General features: G+C 40.1%; 1 protein-coding gene across 1 annotated transcript; it reads left to right on the forward strand.

Moving 5' to 3' along the window:
• The first annotated feature begins 1,702 nt into the window (after nt 1-1,702).
• LOC118487293 lies at nt 1,703-2,496 on the forward strand. The gene is made up of 2 exons (XM_035983995.1): nt 1,703-2,026; nt 2,102-2,496. Exons 1-2 carry the CDS (start codon nt 1,708-1,710, stop codon nt 2,488-2,490), a joined length of 708 nt encoding a protein of 235 aa, XP_035839888.1. The 5' UTR covers nt 1,703-1,707; the 3' UTR covers nt 2,491-2,496.
• Nucleotides 2,497-13,294: the final 10,798 nt, after the last annotated feature.

Genomic DNA, 13,294 nt, shown 5'->3' on the forward strand with positions numbered 1-13,294 from the left:
TATGAGGGACTACACTATGAATGTTGACATGGAAGTAAATGACACTGTTATTCATCAAGATGAAGATATAGAAGATGAAATCTTAGACAATGAAGCATTCCCAAGTGGGTCAGAGTCTGATGACAATCAAACAAGCACTAGGAAGAGACAAATACATCAACAAAGAAGGAGAAATGAGAATAGAGTGAACTTTTATTTGGGACAAGTGTTTGGAACTAAGGAAGAGGCAAAGAAGCTCATAAAGGTTCATTCAGTTGAGACAAGAAGGCACATTGTTATTGTTAAGGATGATAGCACAAGGGTGAGGGCAGTGTGTCATGGTAAGTTGCCTCAATTTGATGTAGATGATAATGGAGTTCATATTGAAAGTCAAGCAAAGGGAGCAAAGGGCAAAGGGGTTGCTGTGGACAAAGGAAAAGGGCCTGCTGTGGACAAAGGCAAAGGTAAAGGGCCTGCTGTGAAGAAGGGTAAAAGTCAAGGGGAAAAATTGCCAAAGTTTAAAAGAACAGGGCCTCCTGTGAATAAACGCAAAGGTAAACGGGCTGCTGGTGAAGGATCCAATGTACATGTTGGGGGAAGAGGCATCAAAAAAGATTCTGCAGAATACCCATGTCCATGGGCCCTACTTATCTCAAAAGTTAAAGGTGAAGAAACTTGGATGGTCAAGACTCTTCTTGAAGAACATAAATGTGTTTGTACCAGAAAAATACATGCTTGTACTTCAACCTTTCTCTCTCAACAAATGGTTGAACAAATTGAAGAAAATCCAGATATTCCTGTCAAAGCTGTTCAAGAACAATTTCAAAGAAAGTATGATGTTGGTGTATCCAGGATGAAGGCTTACAGGGCTAAAACAAAAGCAAGGAAGATGGTGGAAGGTGATTACTCATCACAGTATGGTCTGTTGAGGGACTATGTCCTTGAGTTGCAAAGTAAAAATCCTGGTACCACTGTTAAGATAGATCTAGAACCTGGTCATCCAAGGGATCTGACTAGACAGTTTAGAAGGATCTATGTTTGTTTAGGGGCTTTAAAGCAGGGGTTTAAAGCATTAGGCAGGGATTTACTTGGTTTGGATGGTGCATTCATGAAGGGGCCTTATCCTGGACAACTCTTAAGTGCAGTGGGTGTTGACCCTAATAATGGAATCTATCCAGTGTGTTATGCAATTGTTGAGGCTGAAAATCTAAGTGCTTGGACATGGTTCCTAGATCTGTTAGCTGATGACCTTGAGATACCAAGAAACTCAGCCTTTACATTTATGAGTGATAGGCAAAATGTTAGTATTTACTTGCATTCTTTTTTTAATTCAGTTCTGAGATTTGATATTGGTTTAGGTTTAATTACAATCTGTTTTCCACAGGGTCTGCTACCTGCAGTTTCCAAGTTGTTTCCATTAGCTGAGCACAGATATTGTCTCAGACATATTCATGAGAATATGAAAGGAACCTTTAAAGGTAGACAATACAAAGATTTATTGTGGAAATGTGCACAGGAAACAACAATTCTTGAGTTTCAAACTTCCATGGAGGAATTGAAAGCTTTTAACAAAAAAGCTCACTTGTGGTTGTCTAAAATCCCCCCTCTTCACTGGACAAGGTCCCATTTCCTTGGTATGTACATTGTGTTCCCATTTCTCACTTGGTCTTAACTGGTATACACTTGACTAATGATAAAAACCAATGAACAGGTAGGGCATTAAGTGACATGCTACTTAATAACATGTGTGAAACCTTCAATGGCAAGATACTGGAAGGGAGGGACAAGCCTATCATTGCTGCTTTGGAGTATATCAGGGAGTACCTAATGAGGAGGATTGTGACAGTGTTGAGGGTTATAGAAAGGACTGAAGGTCTTATTACACCTTGGGCACAAAAACAACTTCAGACAATTAAGAAAGATGCAGCCTTTTATCACGTGCAGTGGAATGGAGGGGATCTGTATGGGGTGAGTGGTAAACCTGGACACACAAGGGTAGTGGACTTGGCCAAAAAGACTTGTGCTTGTAGAGGCTGGGAAATCACAGGTATATTATTAACTGTTTGTGACTGACTTTTATGATTATTAACTGTTTGTGGCTGATTGATCATGATTGTGATAGGCATGCCCTGCAGACATGCAGTGGCTGCAATATGGTTCATGGTTACTAATGGTCAAAGAGTTGGTGCTTTGGAAAGCTGGTTTGATCCAGTCTACTCAATAGGCAGGTGGAAAGAGGTGTATGCTTTCAAGATAAACCCTATAAATGGCAAAGCTCTATGGCCGAAGAGTGAAGTTCCTATCAAGATAACACCACCAAAACATCACAAACAAGTGGGTAGGCCAAAGAAGGTTAGGAAAAGGTCAGCCGTGGAGATGGAGGATGAAGGCTCAAGCAAGAAGAAGGGCAGGTTATCAAAGAAGAATATGAAGGGTGTATGTGGAAAATGTGGGAACACCGGACACAATCAAAGGACTTGCAAGGGGCAAGGTGAAAAATGGAAGGACTAGATCTGTTGGCAGGGGTTTAACTTTTTACTTTTGGTTTGTTATGGTCTTTGACTTTTGGTTTGTTAAGGTCTAACTTAGTACTTTATGGGATATGTATTAACTCTAGATGTTTGGAACATGTTTAAAACATGTCTTTTATAACTTAGTACTTTATGGGATATCTATGCCAATGTGGCAGTTTTTGTTTGCAATTTGCATTGTGTTTGTTGTCTACAACACTTGAATGGGTCAAAACAGCAGTTGCATTGTGTTTGATGTCTACAGCAGTTCAATGGGTCATTTGTCTTGTTTGTTTGCAATTTGCAGCCATTTAAAGTGTCCAAACAAGTTATGTGCTATTTGCCAAACATGTTATGTCCAAACAGGTTATGGGTCAAAATAGAGACTCTCGAAACAGGTCAATTATGTGTTGCTTACCAAACAGGTTATGTCCAAACAGGTTTTGGGTCAATATGGAGACTGTCAAAACAGGTTATGAGTCAAAATTCCATTTTCCAACAACAACAAAGACAATATCTTTTGCCGAAGAGAGGCTCAATAAAACATAGGATTGTTTCGGGTAGAGAAACGTCGACAATTCCAAAGTGGGTCGAAAGTCCTTTCGATTTAGAGATATTGTGCTTTGGCCTATAAGTAAGATACTCTCGTCGAGAAGCGATTAACGGTATCTTACCCTTCCGGTTACTACACATCTCTAAATGATTGGAACATTCGGGACTTTGGCGAGAATAAAAATCAAGGAATGGGACTTAATCGACAAGATGCGGGTTTCACCCCTAACTTGACGATCTCGTACCCTAAATGTGGTTGGTACTTGTCGGCCAAAAATAAAATTTTGACACTTTGACAAGGGTCCACTAGAGTTGAAATGGAAATTACCATTAAGTTGTGGATGTCACTCCTAGCTTAATGGTGAAATTTCGTGCAAAATAGATAAAAGGTGGAATGAGGGTCGTTTACCAAATTGTGGGTTTCACGCCTATTTTGGTAAATTCATCTCGTTGATGTAACAAGATTATAAAACCGCATAAGTGTATTCGTGTTAGCCTTAGGAAAGGCATATAAATTTAATAACAAGAAGTGTAGCTAGGAAGCATATAAGGTAGAGTACAAATGTTTTAAACAACAAATAAGAGACAAAGTTCCTAAAACTATAGACTAGGGCAAAAGCATGGCATTTTTCCTAATTCCCTATAGTTATGGCTCTGATACCAATCTGTCACACCCCAACCAATGGCGGAAACATCGGGATGAGATGAAGTGTGAAGATTGCTAGAGACATCATAACGCTATTTGTGACAATATTTTAATAATCCCAATTTCATTTCATAACTTCAAATAGTCAACATTACATAAACTCAAATGACAACAAGTTCCAAAAAGTAATACATAACAACATAAGCAAAATTTGATACAACATATTAACCTAAACGTCTATATGTGTATCTAGGCATCAACGCTACTTCTTTTTATAGCATCGTCATCATCAACCTGTAACATGTTTAAAAATACAATTCAATGCAAAAGCAAAGGCGAGTATACAAGTTTGATACATACATAGCAAAATATAAGTTTTAAACAATTCCTCATAGCAAGCATGTGATTCAAGATAAACATCTAAACATGGTATGTGTCTAACATATCAAACCAAGGAAACGCAATATGCTCATGACATAACCGAAGATAAAGAGGCGGGTCGTTAATCCTATAGCGCTACATATGTCACGGTTTGGCTCGTACGAAGTTAATGATAAATTCAACACATAAGATTAATCCAAGTTTAAAGCATCAAGCCATCACGTATACAAGCATGTTATAGGAATGTTCATGTGTTTAAGCAAAATGTTCATGTGTAAGTTTGTTGATAGATAAACATGTTACACCCCAAAGTGGTAAAAGTAAAAAGGGGAATACGAGTATACTCACGGTTTACAAGTCGTGACTTGAAGTTCCGAGAGCAAGTTGGTGGTTGAATTAGCTAGTTGGAGCACCTTGTTCCTCTACACAAGGAAACAAAGCGTATGAGTTTGGGGAATTCGGAAGATTCGGAATTAAAGTGACATGAAAATGTTATGAAATATTACATCAAAATACTCATCTTCCCATGTAACACTTGCATGACACTTGATAACCACAAGGATTATAATGATTTCATGAGTTGAACACCCATAAGAATCATAGCAAGGTTTAGGTCCTTAGATGATATCAAAGATTTGAGTGTACATAGGTATTATTTAGTTTGTATAATATATATATTCGTAGGTTCAATTGCTTAAGTATTCAAGTAAGAGGTAGAAGATTTTATCCTTCATTTAGGTACCTCAAGTTGAGTCATAGGTGTCATGGATGGGGTAGGAAGACAAGGCTTCCATTTAGGTACCCCTTTGATGTTCACCACTACACTTGATGTAAAAACAACCAAGGAGGGTCATGAACTAAGGTCATTACAAGTAGGTAAAGTAAACTAACTAATAGAAATCATCAAATCACGTGAGGATTGTATGTTTGGGACAACCCAAGTTGTTCCATAATCACTCATGTATCAAAGGCTATGTTTGACATGATTTGTGGGTTGAAACCCTAGACAAAACACCAAGTTTATGAGGTTTAATCCTCTGATTTTAAATGTCTCAACCTTGTTTTTAAGCTTAACCAACCATGGGATAAGTTGTAAGCATTAGGACATAGGTATGAGATGTGTTTGACACAAGTTGCATAGGCTTAAACAAGTTTTTGATGAACATAAAAACAAACAGAAAGTTTATGGACTATTTTGGGGCATTTCCAGGTCTGATTTCTCCAAGGAGAAGTCTAGGAATCGAACCCCATGATTATCCAAGCAAGTAGGAAAAAGAATCAAGTGATTTCGTGAAGATATGAGCAAGTTATGCTCACTTTTGTAAAGATGTATGAATCTGTCCGAATTTCTGAAGTTTGCAAGAACTTGAGAGTGTTTGAGAGAGATTTTGATGTTGTGAAAGTGTAAGAATGCTTGGAGAGGATGGGTATTTATAGGGGAATGAGTTAGGGTTGATTGGAGGAGGTTGGAGGTGGATTAGAGGCCATTGGAGGAGAAGAAATCTTGGGATTTCGTGCATTTCCGCGACCATTTCAAATCTGCTGCCCTCCAGACCCCCTTACGGACCGTAAGGGGAAGCTTTGCGGTCCGTAAAGCCTAGCCAGAAACACATTTGTTTTTGTTTTGTGTTTTCTTGATTTGTAACATGTTCCAAGGTTGTATGTTACGGGTTTTGGGACTTATTTAGGTATTTTAAGTATATGTAACATGTTCCAAAAGTTGCATAAGTGTATGAATGAGTATGTTTAAGTCTCAAATCAACATGTATGCACAGTATAAAGCATATACGTCACGTATTTATAAGTTCAACATATGTTTGCAAGCATCACAAAGAAGTATCAAATGATTTCACGATTAGACGTACAATGAAGTATGTATAGTATGTATCAAGAAAAATGCAAGTTTTCATTCATGATCAAAATCTCGAGTTTACAGCGAGTACAAGAAAGAAAGAGTACAATGATACAAAGTTTCCAAAATTAGAAATACGAGCAATACAAGCTATAAATGGAAAGTACAAATACGCTGGGCGTTACAGTCTCCCCTCCTTTAGGGAATTTCGTCCCGAAATTTAGGAAGACTTAGGGAAAAGATGAGGATATTTAGACTTCATTTCGTTTTCGAGCTCCCAAGTAAATTCAGCGCCACGTTTTCCTTCCCATCGAACTTTGACAATAGGAATTCGACTGCGCCTCAATTCCTTGGTTCCTTGGTCCATGATTTCGACCGGTTTTTCTACAAAGTGAAGCGTTTCGTTGACTTGCAAGTCTTCGAGAGGAACATGGAGTCCTTCGTCAGCTAGACATTTCTTTAAGTTGGACACATGGAAGACAGGGTGTACATTGCTGAGTTCTTCGGGCAGGTCCAGTCTATACGCAACCTTGCCAATCCTCTCGAGAATTTTGAAAGGACCAACGTAGCGAGGTGCGAGTTTCCCTTTCTTGCCAAATCGAACCACGCCCTTCCAAGGGGATACCTTGAGAAGCACGAAGTCACCTGTCTCGAATTCCATAGGTTTGCGTCCTTTGTCAGCGTAACTCTTTTGTCGGCTCCTAGCTTTCAATAAGTTGTCTCGAACCTGTAAAATCTTGTCCGTCGCCTCTTGTATAAGCTCGGGACCGGTGATTTGGGCTTGACCAATCTCATGCCAAGAAATAGGCGAACGACACTTGCGACCATACAATGCTTCGAAAGGTGCCATTTGAATACTCGCGTGATAACTGTTATTGTACGAGAATTCGACCAAGGGCAAGTGTGAATCCCAGTTGCCACCAAAATCTATTACGCATGAACGAAGCATATCCTCTAGGGTTTGGGATAGTACGCTCGGTTTGACCGTCAGTCTGAGGATGGAAGGTGGTGCTAAGGTTGAGTTTAGTACCCATAGCAGATTGAAAAGTTTGCCAGAGACGAGACGTAAAACGAGCATCACGATCAGAAATGATGTCAATGGGAGTACCATGACGACAGATTATCTCCTTCATGTAGACCTTAGCCAATTTCTCGACTTTGAAATCTTCACGAATGGGGAGGAAGTGAGCTGATTTGGTCAATCGATCAACGATTACCCAAATGCTGTCATGACCAGCAGTAGTGCGAGGAAGCTTAGTGATAAAATCCATGGCAATGCTCTCCCATTTCCAGATAGGAATTCTTGGTTGTTCGAGTAAGCCAGAGGGACGTTGATGTTCAGCTTTCACTTTGGAACATGTGAGACATTTTGAAACGAAGGTGGCTATATCCTTCTTCATTCCAGGCCACCAATAGGATGTACGCATATCATGGTACATCTTATCGGCACCAGGGTAAATAGAATACTTCGTGTTATGGGCCTCCTTCATCAGGAATTTGCGAAGATCGTCACGGTTGGGAATCCAGATACGATTGAGATAGTATAAAATGCCATCAGATTTGGACACGAGACTATTTTCAGCACCACATTGCATCTCGTTGTAGAGGTTACCCTCATTAACGGATGTATACTGAGCGTTACGTATGCGATTTTGAAGATCGTGGACGAGTTGGAAACAACGGATACTTTTGACATGGGTTTTACAACTAAGAGCGTCGGCTACTACATTCGCTTTACCTGGGTGGTATTTGATTTCACAATCGTAGTCGTTTAACAATTCCACCCAACGACGTTGACGCATGTTTAGTTCCTTTTGGTTGAAGATGTGTTGAAGGCTCTTATGGTCGGTGAAGACCACACATTTAGTACCATAAAGGTAGTGTCGTCAAATCTTCAATGCAAAAACGACTGCACCAAGTTCAAGGTCGTGGGTAGTATAGTTTTTCTCATGAATTTTGAGTTGTCTTGATGCGTAAGCGATAACCTTGTCACGTTGCATAAGGACACAACCAAGGCCGAGGTTTGAAGCATCGCAATACACGACAAAATCATGGTTACCATCAGGAAGCGTTAGGATAGGAGCATTGCAAAGCATATCCTTGAGCGTTTGAAAAGATTCCTCTTGTTCGGGACCCCAAACAAAAGGTCTCTCTTTTTGAGTCAAGGAGGTCAAAGGAACAACGATTTTTGAAAAGTTGGAGATGAAGCGACGATAATAACCAGCAAGACTAGGAAACGAGCGAATTTCAGACGGAGATTTAGGTGCGATCCAATTTTTCACAGCTTCGATTTTAGCGGGGTCAACGTGAATTCCAAGCTCGTTGACAGTATGACCAAGGAATTGAACCTCTTTTAGCCAAAATTCACACTTGGAGAATTTGGCGTATAGACATTCAGTACGAAGGGGTTCAAGGATAAGGTGCAAGTGTCGCTTATGCTCTTCTTGCGTCTTGGAATAGATGAGAATATCGTCGATGAAGACGATCACAAAACGGTCCAAGTATGCTTTGCACACGCGGTTCATTAAATCCATGAAAACAGCAGGTGCGTTGGTCAAACCAAAGGGCATGACCACGAACTCGTAATGACCATAACGCGTACGGAAAGCGGTTTTAGGTACATCTTCTTCGAGTACTCGAAGTTGATGATACCCAGAACGAAGATCGATCTTTGAAAAGCAGGTTGCGCCTTGCAATTGATCGAAGAGGTCATCAATGCGAGGAAGAGGGTATCGGTTTTTGATGGTAAGCTTGTTGAGTTCACGATAGTCAATACACATACAAAATGATCCATCTTTCTTTTTGACAAACAAAACGGGAGCGCCCCAAGGAGAAGTACTAGGGCGTATAAAGCCTTTGTCAAGAAGCTCTTGAAGTTGACTCGAGAGCTCTTGCATCTCAGAGGGTGCTAAACGATAGGGAGACTTAGCGACAGGCGTAGCGCCAGGCACTAAGTCGATGCGAAAATCGACAGAACGAGCAGGAGGCGGACCAGGAAGATCGTCGGGAAATACATCCGGAAAGTCGCGTACAATAGGAACGTCGCTTATGCTTGTGCCTTTGTCCTTCTTTTCCACAATGTGGGCGAGAAAGGCGAAGGTACCCTTGCATAAGCATTTGTTTGCTTTGATACACGACATAAGCTTAAGGCCTTGAGAAGGCTTTTCACCATAGACGTGTAGAGAGTCACCGTTTGGAAGAGGTAAGCGAATAAACTTCTCGGAACAGATAACTTCAGCACGAACTCGCCTAAGCCAGTCCATACCTACTATGACGTCGAAACTACCCATTTGCATAGGTATGAGATCGATTGAAAATGTATGATCATTTAGAATCAACGAGCAGTTGGAGAGAACAGAATTGACAACGACGGTTTTACCATCAGCGACTTCGACAGCGAAAGATTTTGGCAACTTAGAGCGTTTACACTTGAGCAAGGACTCGAATTCTAACGACACAAAACTTTTATCGGCACCAGTATCAAATAAGCATGAAGCATAGACATGGTTAACGAGAAACGTACCAGTAATGACGTCGTTCGCGTTTTGAGCCTGAGCAGTGGTGAGAAGGAAAGCTCGACCTCTAGCGGGTTCTTGGACCTGTTGCTGTTGTTGTTGAGGCTGCGGTTGCTGCTGTCGAGGTTGTTGTGGCTAGTATCGTTGAGGGCACACGTTGGCCATATGGTTGGTATCACCACACGTGTAGCATGCTCGTGCAGGGGCGACTTGATTCGGAGCTAAAGGGCTTGGTTTTGGTGGGCATGAGGTGGGAAGCGGCAGTAGGGAGCAGTATGCCCACCTCGGCCACACTTGTCGCACTTTCGACATTGAATGTTTGGAGGGTGATGATACTGGCATTTGCCACACTTTGGTTACGTTCCAGTGTAAACCTTGCGTGGAGTTTCATTGTTGGTAAAGCAGGCACGGTTTGAAGGGGTTGTGGGTTTGGCGGAGTGACGATCGCACAGTTTTGGCTTGAAGCCTTCTGCTTTTTACCTTGGTCTTTCTTAGACGGTTGGGAGGGTTTGGGCTCATCAGAAGAGTCAATTGTAGCTTGGCGTGCACTCTTTGTTGAAACCTTGTCAAAGGTTCCATGAAGAACGCAGTTGTTGTTAAGTTCGGTGGCTATACGAAAAGCATCTTCAATGGTTTGGGGATTAGCAGAGGCAAGGTGGTTTGTCAGGGAAGGTGCAACACAACGGACGAATTTGGCTACGGTTTTGGGAACGATTTCAACTTGTCCAGGACAGAGAACACTGAGTTGTTTAAAGCGCGTAATCAGGCCATCCATGTCACTCCCTTTCTGAGTAAGGTTCCAAAATTCGTTCTCCAATTTTTGGAGTTCATGAGGAGGGCAGAAGTGGTCTTTCATAAGCTGTTTGAGATCGTCCCAAGGCATAGCATGTGCGACCTCGTTTCCTCTTTTGTTGCGTTCAGTCGTCCACCACTCGAGTGCATTTTCACGAAACACCCCAGTTGCATTCAAGGTTCTTAATTCGTCAGGACAACCACTTTGCAAGAAGGTAAGCTCGATGGCATCAAACCAGTTCATCATGGTGGTAGCGCCATTCTTGCCAGTAAATTCTAAGGGTTTACAAGCCATGAAATGCTTAAACTGGAAGGTCGGTTTGGGTTTGTCTGCCTTTGAGTCAACAGAGCCATGCGGTGAATCAGTTTGAATCTTGCTAACGATGTCGGGTAGGACTTTAGCAAATTGCTTGGCCATAAATTTCATGCAATCTTTTTGAGACATGGCGGTGGAAGTCGAACCCTTCTTTGACTTGCGTCTCTTGGAGGAACTAGACGACATCTAAAAGATTGAAAAAGAGAAGGAAAGGATGAGACTTTGATTGTTAATTGAAAACAAGGTTTGTGTATGCAAAAGCAAGTAATTGTTCATGTACCAAGTAAAGTTCACATAGAGCATAAGTTTCCAACATGCATTCAACAAGTATAACACATAAGTTGCGTGAAGGGGTATAAATTTAGTTCGTTCACGAGAATTATTATTGTTTGTGATTGCGGTAACGTGCGATTTGTTTAAAACAACATTTCGAAACGAATGAACGTTCAAGTATAAAATCACATATAAATTGAGATACATAAAAGAGAGGCTCAATAAAACATAGGATTGTTTCGGGTAGAGAAACGTCGACAATTCCAAAGTGGGTCGAAAGTCCTTTCGATTTAGAGATATTGTGCTTTGGCCTATAAGTAAGATACTCTCGTCGAGAAGCGATTAACGGTATCTTACCCTTCCGGTTACTACACATCTCTAAATGATTGGAACATTCGGGACTTTGGCGAGAATAAAAATCAAGGAATGGGACTTAATCGACAAGATGCGGGTTTCACCCCTAACTTGACGATCTCGTACCCTAAATGTGGTTGGTACTTGTCGGCCAAAAATAAAATTTTGACACTTTGACAAGGGTCCACTAGAGTTGAAATGGAAATTACCATTAAGTTGTGGATGTCACTCCTAGCTTAATGGTGAAATTTCGTGCAAAATAGATAAAAGGTGGAATGAGGGTCATTTACCAAATTGTGGGTTTCACGCCTATTTTGGTAAATTCATCTCGTTGATGTAACAAGATTATAAAATCGCATAAGTGTATTCGTGTTAGCCTTAGGAAAGGCATATAAATTTAATAACAAGAAGTGTAGCTAGGAAGCATATAAGGTAGAGTACAAATGTTTTAAACAACAAATAAGAGACAAAGTTCCTAAAACTATAGACTAGGGCAAAAGCATAGCATTTTTCCTAATTCCCTATAGTTATGGCTCTGATACCAATCTGTCACACCCCAACCAATGGCGGAAACATCGGGATGAGACGAAGTGTGAAGATTGCTAGAGACATCATAACGCTATTTGTGACAATATTTTAATAATCCCAATTTCATTTCATAACTTCAAATAGTCAACATTACATAAACTCAAATGACAACAAGTTCCAAAAAGTAATACATAACAACATAAGCAAAATTTGATACAACATATTAACCTAAACGTCTATATGTGTATCTAGGCATCAACGCTACTTCTTTTTATAGCATCGTCATCATCAACCTGTAACATGTTTAAAAATACAATTCAATGCAAAAGCAAAGGCGAGTATACAAGTTTGATACATACATAGCAAAAGATAAGTTTTAAACAATTCCTCATAGCAAGCATGTGATTCAAGATAAACATCTAAACATGGTATGTGTCTAACATATCAAACCAAGGAAACGCAATATGCTCATGACATAACCGAAGATAAAGAGGCGGGTCGTTAATCCTATAGCGCTACATATGTCACGGTTTGGCTCGTACGAAGTTAATGATAAATTCAACACATAAGATTAATCCAAGTTTAAAGCATCAAGCCATCACGTATACAAGCATGTTATAGGAATGTTCATGTGTTTAAGCAAAATGTTCATGTGTAAGTTTGTTGATAGATAAACATGTTACACCCCAAAAGTGGTAAAAGTAAAAAGGGGAATACGAGTATACTCACGGTTTACAAGTCGTGACTTGAAGTTCCGAGAGCAAGTTGGTGGTTGAATTAGCTAGTTGGAGCACCTTGTTCCTCTACACAAGGAAACAAAGCGTATGAGTTTGGGGAATTCGGAAGATTCGGAATTAAAGTGACATGAAAATGTTATGAAATATTACATCAAAATACTCATCTTCCCATGTAACACTTGCATGACACTTGATAACCACAAGGATTATAATGATTTCATGAGTTGAACACCCATAAGAATCATAGCAAGGTTTAGGTCCTTAGATGATATCAAAGATTTGAGTGTACATAGGTATTATTTAGTTTGTATAATATATATATTCGTAGGTTCAATTGCTTAAGTATTCAAGTAAGAGGTAGAAGATTTTATCCTTCATTTAGGTACCTCAAGTTGAGTCATAGGTGTCATGGATGGGGTAGGAAGACAAGGCTTCCATTTAGGTACCCCTTTGATGTTCACCACTACACTTGATGTAAAAACAACCAAGGAGGGTCATGAACTAAGGTCATTACAAGTAGGTAAAGTAAAATAACTAATAGAAATCATCAAATCACGTGAGGATTGTATGTTTGGGACAACCCAAGTTGTTCCATAATCACTCATGTATCAAAGGCTATGTTTGACATGATTTGTGGGTTGAAACCCTAGACAAAACACCAAGTTTATGAGGTTTAATCCTCTGATTTTAAATGTCTCAACCTTGTTTTTAAGCTTAACCAACCATGGGATAAGTTGTAAGCATTAGGAGATAGGTATGAGATGTGTTTGACACAAGTTGCATAGGCTTAAACAAGTTTTTGATGAACATAAACACAAACAGAAAGTTTATGGACTATTTTGGGGCATTTCCAGGTCTG

The sequence above is a fragment of the Helianthus annuus genome, chromosome 2 (genome assembly GCF_002127325.2).
Source record: "Helianthus annuus cultivar XRQ/B chromosome 2, HanXRQr2.0-SUNRISE, whole genome shotgun sequence".
Lineage (NCBI taxonomy): Eukaryota > Viridiplantae > Streptophyta > Magnoliopsida > Asterales > Asteraceae > Helianthus > Helianthus annuus.

Excerpts from the sequence above, each read along its gene's own strand:
- LOC118487293 (XM_035983995.1), top strand. The coding sequence starts at position 1,708 with ATGCTACTTAATAACATGTGTGAAACCTTCAATGGCAAGATACTGGAA. Across the intron at positions 2,027-2,101 it reads TAGAGGCTGGGAAATCACAG|GCATGCCCTGCAGACATGCA; the intron begins GTATATTATTAA and ends TGATTGTGATAG.